The 15,205-nt window shown below is 33.9% G+C and overlaps 1 protein-coding gene across 1 annotated transcript in view; it reads right to left on the bottom strand.

Annotated features, from left to right (window-relative positions):
• DENND4A (DENN/MADD domain containing 4A) overlaps window positions 1-14,038 on the bottom strand; it is a 38,557-nt gene extending 24,519 nt beyond the window's left edge. Inside the window, exons 1-9 of the mRNA XM_009572278.1 lie at window positions 13,709-14,038; window positions 12,851-13,100; window positions 11,163-11,232; window positions 9,364-9,533; window positions 8,420-8,661; window positions 6,052-6,118; window positions 2,530-2,588; window positions 1,707-1,851; window positions 947-1,122 (exon numbers count right to left, since the gene is read on the bottom strand). Of these exons, the coding sequence (XP_009570573.1) occupies window positions 947-1,122; window positions 1,707-1,851; window positions 2,530-2,588; window positions 6,052-6,118; window positions 8,420-8,661; window positions 9,364-9,533; window positions 11,163-11,232; window positions 12,851-13,100; window positions 13,709-14,016 (1,487 nt within the window). The 5' untranslated portion in view covers window positions 14,017-14,038. The remainder of the gene's footprint in view (window positions 1-946; window positions 1,123-1,706; window positions 1,852-2,529; window positions 2,589-6,051; window positions 6,119-8,419; window positions 8,662-9,363; window positions 9,534-11,162; window positions 11,233-12,850; window positions 13,101-13,708) is intronic.
• Window positions 14,039-15,205: the final 1,167 nt, after the last annotated feature.

Here is a 15,205-nt window from a genome sequence, read left to right as displayed (position 1 = left end):
AAGCAAAAATAAACCCACAAATAAGAAAATTTAGGAAGAAAAAGGTTTTTAGTTAGGCATAGTAATGCTGAAAGACTGCTATCAACAGGAGGATGACACAAAAGAACGCTGACCGAAGACTTTGAGAAGTCACACTAAGTATATACTGAGTATATTAAACATTATACTGAAATAAAAGTTTAATTCTGAAATACAAGTTTAATTAATTTTGTGTGTTTTGGAACCTTGAATTTTTGTATCACATCATCACAAGGAAATAAATAATTCTTTGTTTTGAGTATCATAACAATATGGACTGTTTACCAATGGTTTTAACAGTGCACTGCTGTCCCTTACTAGTGTTTTAGATACTAGATAATTAGTATTACAGAAAAATGTAGTACTCTACACAGTTCTGAACGAGAAATATTACAATACTGTTATTTCAGGTTGTTAATGATGGCATGATTCTAAGTCTTAGTTAAGACTCTCTCACCCATGAAAGTTCACATCTCTAATTCTCAACATGAAGTTCCTATACTTCATATTGATATGCAGTATGATTTAATTTGTTATAACTTTCAAGCAGATGCCCATATGAAGATACTAGAATTTCTTCAACACTAAGAAAGCTAATAATGAAAAACAAAAATTACTATTCTCCTCCAGGGACAATGAAGTGAGACACAACATGGTTAATCCAGGAAATGTGCCAACACGTGCAATAAGATTTTAATGTAATAGAATAAAAGGCAATAATGTTCCATGAGGATTGTATCTCCACTCTGCCATGTTGGACAGGACATATCATTTCTAGCATACTCATTTCAAGGATGATACATTAGGAAGTTCAGAGGTTTAAAACAAACAAAACCTCCCAAAGTTTTGCCAAAAAGCTAGTTTTTGCCTTTGAAAACAGGAAGCAAAAAAAATTAACACAGAAGAAAAACTGTTAATAAATACTTACTGAGAAATTGTATTGGTATCTAGGTCAACACAGCTAACGTCTGGTGGAGGGTCATAGAGATCAAAGTATCTTGAATCAATTCCCACTATGAATGGGCATGGTGCACTTAACACATCTGCCAGTGCCAAGGGACAGAGAGGAATATATGGACAAGGCCAATGGAAGGGAAATATCATCTTTGAAAATATGCAGAGACAAAAATATAGGTTAAACATATATAATAATATAGTCTATGCACCTGTGTAAACCACACTTCACTAACTGCCATTTCAAAATTATTCAACATGGCAGATAATTATTACTGAAAATCTAGATGCAGATTATTAAATAAAAAATGCACTCATTTATCTAAAACTCAATTTGTTTAATTTGTAGGAAAAAGCTCTTCAGTATAATAGATTGCATATAGCAGAGGTAGCAAAACAATGCTTAGTGAAGACAGTCAGGAAAATAACATGCATTTAGAATTCCGCAAGAGAGAATACCGTTTTGGGAAAACCAAACTCATATTTAGTGCATTGTGACCAAACAACATGCTTATTTACAATACTTACACACAAAGAACCAACAACAGTTACTCTCTCTTCTGTCTTCATGCGATATCATTAGCAACATTAATTTTTCTCTCTAATGATCTTTATTTTTATTCTTATTTTTAAGTAACCTTTAAGCCTAACAGCACTACTACTAATTTTAGATTTTATCTGAAAAACATTCTTTTTTCCACTTACAGTGTATGATTGAAAAAAACGTTACTTACAGAGACTAATGCCTCTGTCACACTAGTAAGGACAGAAGGTCGCAATGAATGGATGAGAATTTTATGTTCCGTCACAGCAAATACAAGTAGAGTTACTGCATTTTCAGGTCCTAAATTCTGAAGTAGTGTAGAAAACTTGCCCCCACTGTTACAGAATATAAACACACTGGTGAGTTACAAGGGACCATAAAAAAAAAAAAAAAGAAATGTTCAATAACAAAATAGAAAACAAGGCTTTAGAGTACGATTTTATAAACGTAAATCTGTAAATCTTTCTTTTAAAGACGACTGCAAGGCAGACTACTTGGTACACTTCACTGTTAAGTGAAGAACGGCTACTTCCCAATAGTAACCACGATTCCTTGAGACTCTTCAATCAGTCTAGACTATTTTCAGGACACGTGCATGATGATTTTTCTTTCTGAGAAGCAATTTGCAGGGAGACAACATACGTTTCTTTAATCATTCTCCTGCACTGAGACATGAAAGTTAAGACAGTCACAGAACTCCTTTAACCTTGCAATACAAAAGCTGCACTATCTCGGGAGCCCAGGTACCAACTCCTAGAAAGGGGATCTAACAATCTGTATTCTGCCTCAAGAACCACTAAAAATATCTGAAAAAAACACAAATATTGTTCAGTAAGTATGTATCCTTGTCCAGGCGCAGGTCTAACCACATAAATAAATTTCAGATACACTAGTTACAAAAGGCACCAGACAAGGTAGGTTAATTTGCACAATTACAACTCAAAGTACCAAATCTTTTCCGCAATGTAAATCAGAATACATTTCACAATTAAACCAAAGATACTGCTACTTGCCTCAGTGGAAGGGGTGATGACACAGGTTGGCTAAGAATCAGGTTATCATGTGGAGATAGCTAGAAAAAGATTTTAAAACACATTCTTTTTATTCTGAACTTTGGAAATATTTATTAGAAATTACACAACTATAACAAAGAACACCTAAAAATAAAATTTAAACTAAGCTGAACCATATCTATCCCAGTTGTATAGCACTGTAAGAAGTGGTATACAATGCTATGCATCAGTATCTTTTAGTAAAAAACAGGCAAAGCACAATCTTCCTTTCTTGGTCAGAACTGAATACATTGCATATTCATAAAGACTATGAATAAAATTTAAACTAGCTAATACTGCAAAAAATTGAATATATTAACTGCTGAAAAATGAAGCCTTCTGTATTTTAGGAGAAGCGAGGACCCATAGTTCATACGCAGCTTTCAGGGGCCAAGGCGGGATTCTTTCTGGATTTAGGGGGAGAGACATAGATAAAATGCACAAAGGGGAGAGATGGCAGATCGTAATGTAAAGTAGTATTTTCTTCAGAAGACATGAGAATTAGGCTCTTAGCTGGTAGAAACGGCTCAGCTCAGCTTTGATAGAATCTTTAAAATTTGCATTAGTTGAAGATCCAAGACAAAGATCTTATTAATTCACATTTCTTTCTTACAGTGATATGACATCAAGGGAAATCATTCATACATTCAGCATGAATAAGAGGATTCAAATAAGTACAAGAATACAGATACACAATCAATTTATCAAAGCTCAGCTGATGTTTTCAGCCATAGTAAGTCCAAGGTAACAAGATAGCAGTTAGCTTAACCCTCCCTGCTAAGTGGTCATGCATTTTCTGTCTATCATATAAAAGCAGACATACCAGTAGCAGTAGTAATTCAGTAAGTCACAGTAACTTGTACAACTAAGCTGCAAGTTCAGACAATGTTTAGTAACGTTTCATTTTTGAGTATGTTTCACCTTAGACCCCACTGCAGATAAGCAGACAATAGAAGTTAGAAGATCAGATGAATTAGTAATACAAATGCTGAAGCACTAAGTCACTTAACACTGTGCCTGACAGACACACAAAACATACGACATTAACGAGAGCCTATGCAATACTGCTTCCTTGCATATTTCACATACCAGAGCTTTTGAAGGCTGATGCTACATTTAGCTTCAAGACAAATGAGGATGGCCACACCCCTCTACATGCTAGATTCGTCTTCAAGTCACCTTGTGACAACTGCCACCATTAGCTTGTTCCGTGAAAGAATTCAGAGACCTCATCTTTTCAGCCTGAGGTAACCTTCATATACTACCCTCAGAAAGGAAGCATCAGCCTAATGTCCTACGAGTTTTGTGTTTCAGCAAGAGCAGACAAACACAATCAAGCATCTATTCAAAGAGCACGTCTCTCTTAGGCAGAAGGGGAACTTACTGCCCCCATTCTTCAGAGCGAGAAACATATTACTCGATGTGCTCTTGAAGTTTGCAGGTTGTGAATACATCATTAGAACAGGAACATCTGCGTAATAAGGGGATGTAGGACATGGAGAACGGAGTCTAGCAGATTTCAAATCAGAAACAACCTATCAACAACGGCAGCTGGAAACTGGCAATCAGGAACATTCCTGAATGTTTTACTAATGGCTATAATTTCTTTGAAACTTAAAATTTGTCAGACACATGCCATGTTCTCTCTCGCTTGTAACAGATGCTAAGAAGGATCTAAGAATGGGTTACACATCCAGACTAGCATACATGTAGTTACTGAAATAGATCAGGTCTCATTTTCAGAAAACACATAGGCACTTGTGAGACATTCTACAGCAACACATATTCAGAAGGATTTGCTATACTAATCATTTAGCAAAAGATGATCATGTTTTACATTAACAAGCTTCAGAGAGAAATTATTATTGCTTCAATGAAATGGAATCCTAAGAGCTTGTAATTTTCAAGAATAAAGGCATTTCCCACACTATTTTTGGGAAAACATCGTAGATACAATCATCTGTAATTTTATTCAGTGCAGTATCAAACACAACTCAACAGACCCTGAAAGCAGCTTGAAGGAAGTACTTATTCATAGACCTCAACTATCACTGCCTACTTTAAAAGCAGAGTGTTCTCCATCTGTACTATCAGCCACAAGTTGTACTAACTTGACACATTACAGCATTTTGAAAGTAAGATGTAACAGGCATAATTTCACATCACTTACATCTAGGTCCTCAGACTTTGTTCTGGCATATACACCCATGTATACTTTGACAGAGTTCAGACTAAAAAAAGACTAAAAAAATCAAATGTTCTTCTCTAAAATCACTTTTAGTTCTCTGTAAATGTGTGTTTAGTGTTCCCTAGCACAAATATTTCATTGAATGTGAATACAAAAAAACACCCCCACAATGTAAAACTACTGTGTTTTGAATTGAACTTTAAAATCATAATACAAGTGACAGAAGTGTCAGATACAGTTTCAGCATAACTGTTCTCCAACCCCTTTTCAGTAACAGTAATAAATGTCACTTCTTTAAAATATCCAAGTACATAAAGGAGGATCTTTAATATTAAATACATTCTACAAAGACATAATCCAAGATTGTATTTACTCTGAAAGATTTCACTAGCATATGGGCTACTACATTAAGACTGAAAACTGCACAGGGCTCTCTGTATTTTATTTCATAAAAGTAGTAACAGAGAGTAACATCATTTTGTAACAACTTGTTCAAAACCACAGGATTGGTAGAATAACTACAACCAGAATAGAGATGTCTTTTCTCAGCAATAAAATTTTAATATGTCTCTACTTGTTTTGCCTCTTAGGAGGAAAAAAAAAATGAAGATTTAATAACACTTCACTTAAGAAATCTTTGAGATAGAAATTTCCTCTCTCCTACCAATAGTGACATGGGTGACATTCCAAATAACAGGTAACCTAATCCTAGCAATTATACCACTTCACTCACACACAGTAAAATATGCTAGGTCTTGCAGGTAGGACAGAATAAGGGTCATATTTGATAAAGTATGCCTCTGTTGAATGTGTGTGGCTCTTGCAGTTTTCAGTAAGAGCCATCCATTATGTAGAGGACAGCATGAAGCCCTTTGGGAAAATGGGTAATCATGAATATACTCTTCACATCTGCTTTTAATTTTATTTCTTTATTTTACACTCAGCCTTCATACAGTAGCAAGAAGAAAACAGTTCTAAAGCTATTGCAAAAATCAAACCAGATGCCGACTTTGAGTATTTTTTCATTAATTTCTATATACTCTGGAAAAAAAAAAAAATTAAGTTCTAAGCTCACTGAAGAGTGAAGAGTATCTTGTAATAGCTCATTAAAGTCCTTAACTAAACTGGAAACAACAGTGAGAAATCTGTAAAAATTAAGTGTCCGAATTTAGGAAAAAAATCCTGAATGAAAAAAAAATCTGAACATAAAAATTACATTTTCCATTTACTAACCTGTTCAACAGCCCTTTTGTCTTCACTTAAGACATAGTTATTAAGAAGAAATTTACACTTACCTGAACTAGAATTCTTGGCCTCTGAGGAGATGGAAAAGGAACTTTATGCATGAAATGGGAAATGTGTCTAGAAGAAAAGAAAAATACTGATTTAGTAAAAATTATAAGCTTAAACTGCTTTACCTCAGGCAAAATTATTACCAGTAAGAGAAATTATTATATAAAAACGGCACATACTTATTCAGAAGACAGAAAGCAAAAAACAACTAGCCCCCAAACCCTACAGGGATATTCTGACATTGAAAACCTATTTTTCTACTAGTGACAACCAAAATGGCAGGCCAGATTATCCTTCAGACTACAAGCTTCATCTGTGAGAGTGAAAAATTACAAGGAGGGTTTTTTTTTTAGTTTTGCTTGTTTTTAATTGTAAGATAGAAATATTGATATTTGAGTACCACAATACCATTTCATAATCCTGCTTCTAAGACTGGCTTGAAATACCACTATAGCTCAGAGACTAGCACTGGTTATTTGCAAAAAAAAAAAAAAAAAAAATATTCACAGCTGAGTATCAAGGAGAATCATTAAGTTCATCCATTTTCTTCACATCCATTTTCTTCACTTCCAAGTACAAAATGTTATGTAAGGTTTCTGATGAAAAAAGTGTTAAAGTTTTTCCATATACTACAAATACAGAAAAATGTTTTTAAAATTGGAATAAGTTTTATAAATTGATTAAACTTACAAAAGTTCTAAAAGTGTAGGAGTTCTACATAATACACACTTTCACATTAAAAGAAACTACACACAATCAGTAGAAACTCAGGAAGAAACAGGTAATCCATTATAAACTGCATGCTACAGCACATACTTTATTGTGATCTCTGCAACTTTTACCATTATTATGATGCAGACAATCAAATTTTGAAGAAATTCAGAGAAACCCACAAATAAGCATTGATTTATATAGAAGACTCGTTTTACATGTTTCTGATTCAAAGCTATATATTTCATACACATATTTCAATGTAGCTACATATTACACCATTAGATGTATGCAAAAAAACCCATTTTTACTGTGTTTTTAATTTTGTGTACTTGTGCTAGGCTTAACTTTTTGTTGCAGTTTTATAATCACATAACTGGCATTAACCAGGAACAGTCTTGTGCCTCCTCTTCGCCACTCCTCAATTGACCTCCCTTGTGTCAGCATCAATGTCTGTGCAGCCACGTGGCAATGAGAACAGTAAAGGAATCAGCCTGACAACGAATTTGGGGTTTGTCTTTATTATCAATGTATGAAGATGGTGGCAGAAATATGGAACATACAGCAAACATCAAGGGAAAGGCCTGCTGCTTGCAGAAGCAGGGGTGACTGGAAATGTTCAAATACACACGTATGGCACAGACAACCTTCATCATCACTAAAATAGCAAAAGAAACTAGGCTAGATACTATATTAACTTTATGCAAAACAGTGTAGCTATATTTAAATTACCCACAGTAAGTTGACCAGTCAGTTTACAAATCAGAATAAGCAAATAAATCTGCAAAATCAAAATGAATAAAACATTTATTACATTTACTTCTCATTTTATTCATTCCCGAAACCCAAAACCCAAAAATAGTTCTCAGCTTAAAAAAAAAATCTTTTCATTATTGGAAGTTTACACTATCAGAATTTTAAAACAAGTATAGTAGATACAAAGTGGAATAACAAAGTGGATAAACAATCACAAAAAATGCTCAATCCACAAAGTCAAAGTCTCATACAACTTAATATTGAAGTTTAATCAGAAGATTGATGTGTAATAAAATAAAAAAGCAAAGACTGCATTTGAAATCTGATGCATTAAAGTTACATTAGCCTAGAAATGTTAAACGGGTTAAAACAGTATTACATACCAATTACAGATATCAACCAGTTCTTGGATGTAAGGATTTCCTCTGCATTTTAAAATGTGAAATCCTTTATGTAAGAAGGGAATTAAGTTTATTTATCACAAATAGAGGAGGATTACTAGTGCAAAAAATTCAATCTGCTTTATTATCTCTCATTACATAACAAATAGGCATTTGAAAAAATGCAAAACTACGTATTTCATTCTCCTAACTTAATGTATGCAACATTAAGAAAGATTTATAATCTTGCTCCTCCTAATCACTACGCTAAAGGGTGCAAAGCTAATTAAAAAAGGCTTTCAGAGATACCTTTGCAGGCACTTAAATCACAAATAAAAATGTAGGCTTTTTCAGGAAGTAGGTAAAGATACATTTAATCAATGGAGAAAAGTGCTTAATCTACTGTAACCATTATATTTAATGTTTGATGACTAAAGTCAAAAGGATATTATAGGAAACTTAGACGTTAAAAAAGAGCTCTCATCAACTGAAATTACTGTTACGAATTTTTGAAATTACTTACTTCTCAATGGGTAGGACATGTGGACCAGAAATGGAGTAACGATACAGAAAGGTAAGAAACTTCTTGAAAGCATCAAAGAAAGGCCAGTGAGAGAGCAGACAGATGCATTTATTTGTTTGAACTGTTCTGCATGTGTCTGACTTTCCCTCAACAGCAGCTGCTAATCCCAGCTGAGATTTTTGTTTCTCTGTGAGATTCTCTTCAGGATACAGTTCATAAAACTGAATAGCAGCACCATATACCTGCAAACAACATTGTTGATTTGAAGTCAATAAATCTGCCTCAATCTTCAAAGCAATCTAACAAACGCCAAACATGCAAGGAAAATCAAGTCTATGTTACTCTTTGAAAAGTTACTTTAATGCACCATCTTTTGAAGCAATCTATTCTGGAATATTCTTACGGCTGTAAAAATCCAGACTGTCTATTATTTATTTAAAACACTTAATGTCATATGAGAAAGAGAATTTATGAAACGATTTAAGTGAAAGAAAAATAATGATTATACAGAGGACAACTATAGTCAACTGCTCCTACAATTGCCTTTAAAGCTATTTTAGGAATCCTTCATAAACAACTCAAAGCAGTATTCCTCTGACATCCAATTTACTTTTTAGAACAAGTATTTACATGCAAGGTTATTTCCATGTTTGCAATAAAAATAGTATACTTGCATGCATATGCAATCAGAATTTTTACAGCTCTGTAGTTTCAAAGGCTAACATGATTGGAAAGCAAAGGAGTACAGGTTTATATGATCAACAGTCCAGCAATGAAATAAATGCAAGTCACTCTTTAAAGTAGTCTTTGAATTAAGCCCCAATGAATAGATTCAAGTTTGTCTATGAAGGTATGCATTATCATCATCCTGAAAAGATGAACAACTACATTTTTAAACTTAAATTATTAACAATGATTTTTTTTTTTTAAAGCTTTCAAAATACCTTTTCTGCAGAAGCTCCAGTTAGTACAAATGTAGAAAAAACCGGGAGAGGGTATTTACTGTTAGATGGCCAACATTCAATTGTTGCACCCATAGGTAGACAAAAAAGAGGCACAGATTCTGGTAATGGGAATGATTCATAATCTTCTTCGGGATATCTGCATATTAAACCTATAAAGGCAATTTGTAAAGAGGCAGTTATGTAAGGAATAACAGAAACACATTTGTAATAGCTCATTCCATAAAAACATGCCCAGAAAAATCATCTGTGAGCATACACTAACTTCAGAAGATCAGTAAAGGAAAGTTGTAAATAATCATGCACAGCAAATAGCTGGAAAGGGGCAGCATGCTTCCAATGCCTAAGGAAGAATCACCTAAAACACTAGACTGAAGTCCTACTTACTATTCTAGGAACTATTCATAACTAATTTATCTTTTTCTGTTTGCAGGTTGTGTGCATCTCAGCTATTATTATAATAGTTCACATTTATCATTAGTGTGAGTAGAGATTTAAAATTTAGTTAAAAAAATGGTAACCTGAATAATTGAGAAATAAGACTGATGTTTTCAATTATGAAAGCAATTAATTCTTACCAACAAAAGTTTCCTGAAAAATCCGATGGTGTTAGATATTAGATACATTTTTTTTAACATCAATAGAATCGAACCAATTAATTATGCTGATCCACCTCAGCTGACAATTCAGCTAATGTGCTATCAGACTAATGTGTTTACACTTAATTTTAAACATAGCTGCAAAACACGAAGTTCTGAAGCAGAGGCTCTTAACATACAGGTCTTCAATTACATCATACGGCTGTAGCAATCTATCCTTTCTTATTGCCAACCTATTATTAGGGGACTCCAAACTGAGAATGAATATTGCATGAAGGGATTTAGGATTTCTCGGCATTAGAGAACACAACCACTACACATTCTTTTCTAATATAGAGTGAAATATTAATAAGCAATAAACACTGGTAATCAAGAAGGGCAGTGTTCCCCTCCGCCCCCCCGCCAAGAAGCAAAATTTTGTGCAAACTACTACCAGATGTGGGGCCTTTTAAAATTTTCATTTATTTATAAATTTATTGTCAACCTCTTAGTTAGTCCTAAACTACTGTTGTTTACAAAGAGCAGCATCTCAAAGGGATATAAGTGAATTAAAGCTTAAGTCTGAATCATGCTCATGACTTGTATGCAAACAAAATCAAGGATTTAAAAAAAAAAAAAACAAAACAGAAAAACCAACACATTTCATCAGAGCCATAGCAAATCTAATTCTGTCTTATAAATAAAACAACAAAATAAAGATGATGCACAATCCAAAAATACTTGAAGAGCTCAATGCCGCTCATGTTCAGGGCAGCATGGAAGTCTGCAGTATTCTTCAAAACGTTTCTTAAAGAAAGTGATCATGAAAATGCAGCAAATAATTTTTGCGGTATTTTCTTCTGCATATATATATATACACACACACACACACATATCCTTAAGAGACAGTTATCAGCAACAAAAACAGAGGTGGGAGACGCACAGGTTTGTAGAGACCTATCAAAACACAACTGAGCTTCCAATTAAAAGCAAATTTTAAAACAAAATGGTCATGATACATAATTCTAAGGCTTATTTTAGGACATTATTTTAAAAGAATTCTTCAGGGAAAGATTCCTTTTTGGATAATGCCAAGACAGTGTCTTTGTCAAATAATTCTTCGATAAAAAAAATGTATTACATTACAAATAAGCCTGTACATCCTGAATTGAAGATAAAAAAAGCTAAACAGTAGTTACATACCAGCTTTATATGATATGGTGTTGGTTTTTGCCACAGACTTTTTATAACATAAATATACTGCTGAGCCCCACTGTAAAACAAAAGAAATTATTGGATTACATGATGAAGTATAACAAAAGAACGCAACAGAAAAGAGTGGAGGAAAACCTCCTCTTCCTTGTTTACAAAGAACTATAATCTACACACAAAAATATAGAGCATTAAGATATAGGAATTTTGGGCCTGCTACGCTATCCTTTCCAACAATGGCCACAAACAGGTAACTGAAAGTACTGTGTTAGCTCTGAGCAATGGCAGACATCAGCCTGACCTCTAAATCAGAACTGGTTTATAGACTGAAGCATGACATCTATAAATTCTTTTCTAAAACATTTGTTAACACAACTACAGAATTTTAAGTACAATTGTCATCCATATAAATATTTAAACCTTTCTCCATTTTGTTAAACTTCTGGCTTAAATATCTATATAGACAGATACACATACATACATGCACACATTTATGTATATACACACACACACAGAGTGCAATGTTTCTGTGATTCACTACATTTGTGTATTACTTTAATTTAATAATTAACAATTTTTCTTTTGTGCCTGCATTTTTATTTTAATCGTGATAATCTTTAAGCACAATTCCTTATTCCATCTGTGATTTCATAGTCTACGAAAAGCTGCAGCATAATGTCATAGTTTTTGCAGCTTCTAAAAGACAATTTCCTTTCTGGCACTGTTAATGCTTTAAAATATTTTTTAAGTTCTCAATTTCTGGACATGAGAATAAACAACATGGAAAGCCACAGAATGGAAAAGACCGGCACCCTTTAAGGGCACACAAAGCTTTTAGGGATGGGAGAAAGATACAGCAATTTCCGTAAGACAGCACTCCCATAACCCAGTCAATACAGGGACTGGTAGGACTGAAAAATCCATTTGTTAATGTCTACAGGCATTTATTTAAAAACAAGTACAGATCAATTTCCACGATCTTTTTTGCATGATACTACTCACATACGCAGTCAGCATGCTCATGAGCATGCTGACTTCTGAGGACCCTACAAAAGCCAGCACTTAGGGCTGCAGATTCAACTAGGAGACACCTAAATATTTAAGTTCTGCAAAACAAAGTGCTGTGACACCTGTGTATTTTAGCAGGTCTAGCTTTGGAACCATATTAAGCATTTAAACAGGCTTACAGTCAACAGCATCCAACATCGCTTATATGCAACTTTCTTCAGAGAAAAAGTTTGTGAAAATACTGAGGAGTATGGCACTTATAAAATAGCATTGTAGGTAATAGGGGAGTTTAAAAACAAAACAGAAGACAGTTGTTAGATACAGAATTCCCATCACAACAGTAAAATCAGTGTCAGAAACAGCCACGTCTGTGAAACCTCCAGTTATACTCATGGTGACACAACAGGTTCTAAGGACCAATCAAAAGCTGCTGAAGTCAGCATTTCTAAGTCAGCACTAAAAAAACTATTTGCTCCAAGACTTCCAAAAAGACGGGTTTTTTACAAGCAGGAACAAAGAAATGTAATCCTCCAACTCTTCCAAGATTTGATTTATTTTTGGAGAGTGCTTATCAAAATTTTTCACCAGGTACTCTCAGAACTGTCACAAATATTCCACAAACATTACATTACTGAATATCAAGTGTTCAAAATCCAGATTTTGAATCTTACCATACTATTATTAAGATTCTTGTCAACCTTGCAGAATGTATGTGGAGGGGTTTCTCCTTTACTTGGTATGATTATACATATATCCGTAACAGCCAATGTATTTTGTGTCATGTTTTCGGATGCTCTTCGGTAAGTGATGTACACTCTTTGTGATGACGCACTGCCACTAATATTTGCAGGCCGACCATATGGAGTAGTTTGAATTATTTCACAACCTTGCTTTACTCTTTCTTTCCCATCATATAAAACCCTAGTTAAAATGGGATGAACAAAAGTCAGAAGACAATTTTTTTTTTTAACACTTACAATACTAATACTATACTAAGAATTATAACTGAATAGTAGTAGTTTAACAGCAGCTCTTGTCTCATCTCCAATCAAAACATTTTTACTGACAAGTTCAGGTCACATCACATCAAATTGCATTCTAACAGAAAAGCTTCATAATGAAACTATACTAGTTTTCCTCACATATAATTGCTTTTAAGTGTTTTGTTTACTGCAAAATAGTGTTATTTTTAATTCCATTAAAGATTCATTGCCTGATCCTAAGAACATCATACAATTCACCTCCTTTCAATCTGTATTAAATAGGTTAAGCATCTTACCTCAATCAAAATATATACACTGAAAATTATAAACGGCTTTGAAAACTCCAAAATGAAAAGGACTACACTTGTCACTAAAATCCACTCAGCATGCATTTTTCCCACCATACTGGGTTACAGTATGCTCAAGTCAAGAAATATCTTCCTGTTTAGAATTTTGCCTTATATTAAAAAAGTATGGTATTTCAATAAACCTCATCAGTCAAATAACACTGCCAAAATCACTTACTGGAACAGAAAATACACTCACCCCAAATCAGTAAGTGGGGGCTTATCCCTTCCTCGGCGATAACAAAGGTATATTTGCGGTCCTACAAGACTGCCATTATTAAGATCTGCAGACAGTCCTGAGGGAGTAACATCTATGCATTTATATCCCTGAGGAACTTCCTCCCCCAGAGATTTATTAATTACTGTTACATCTGTAATAGGTTCTTTTGGTTTAGCGATTTTATGGCAAGCATCATTGAAGTGGATTTCTTCCTCTAGTGGTTTTGAAATATCTGTTAATCCTGCGACAACAAAGTAGTCAGCAACACGAGCCCCTTTGTCTTCCATCTTCCATTACAAGACGTTATAGCTGGTAAGAAAGAAATATATATGTGTATTTTTAAAGGAAATTACAAGATATCAGAAATAATAAAATTATGTTTATTTTCAAAAACAGAAAACTTGCAATAATATAAATGAAAACACAATAGAAGAATACAAAAGAAATACAGAAATCCATCATCAGATCATGTAACATTTTTCACTTGTAATCATGATCTTTCCAATTTGGAATTCTGAGCCACAATCATGCGAGTTTATTGTTAAATCTTGGAATGGAAAACCCAAGTGGCCTCTTTTTGTTAACTTACACACTAGAGTAGCTGAATCAACAGGAACAGTAACAGCAAAATACTGTGCAAAGTCTTGCAAACAGTTCACTACTTAAAGCTCATGGCTGAGCCAAAAAGTAGTTCTCATATTTTGCATATAGACTATTATTGCACTCTATTCACCATGACAATGGACCTTCTAAGGCATAATCTGCAATTAATTTGCTTCCTGATTATTAAATATATATATATGCAAAGGCTGTCTTGATTATTCTAAAGATACAACTATAATATTTGCAGCCATCTTACCCTACAGGATTTTATATCAGATACCAAGGCCAGATCTTCTTGGAGCATTTTTGCAGGCTAAAAGTTGATACCATTTTATTTTATAGTGTTTTGGGGCTCAGATCCTTGATATGCAACCCATCCGTAGCCAGCAATATACTAGCTTTTATACAAGACATTCAAACCAAGTCAACTTCAATGGACTACAGACCACTCTGAAACAAAAACATTCAAGACCACATGAAGTTTTTCATAATGAAAAGGAATACAGGCTTCTGTTCCAGCCAAATTGTGTTGGGAAATTACATTTTTTCTCCCTGGAACATATTGATAAAAAAAATTCTTTACATATGAATTCTTTCTGCATAGTGTTTTTTTGCAGTGTTTGCCACGAATGTTGTAAATTAACTTCAGCACAGGACAAAGTAATATCTGTAGGATGAAAAGATGGCCTTGCAAACAATGCAGTGCACTGCATATCAGGAGATTCAGTTTCCTCTTTGTCAGAGACTCTTGAATACCTCTGCAAGTCACTTAAACACCATGTCTTATTTAATAGCTTGATTTTGCAAATGAAGAAAATACTTTCTGCTCTTTCATGGAACATTGACAAGTGGGCTAAAAATGTTTATCTAAGT

The sequence above is a fragment of the Fulmarus glacialis genome, unplaced genomic scaffold (assembly GCF_000690835.1).
Source record: "Fulmarus glacialis isolate BGI_N327 unplaced genomic scaffold, ASM69083v1 scaffold41372, whole genome shotgun sequence".
Taxonomy (NCBI): domain Eukaryota; kingdom Metazoa; phylum Chordata; class Aves; order Procellariiformes; family Procellariidae; genus Fulmarus; species Fulmarus glacialis.
The sequence above is the reverse complement of the archived record's forward strand: the minus strand, read 5'-3'. Positions and strand labels throughout refer to the sequence as shown.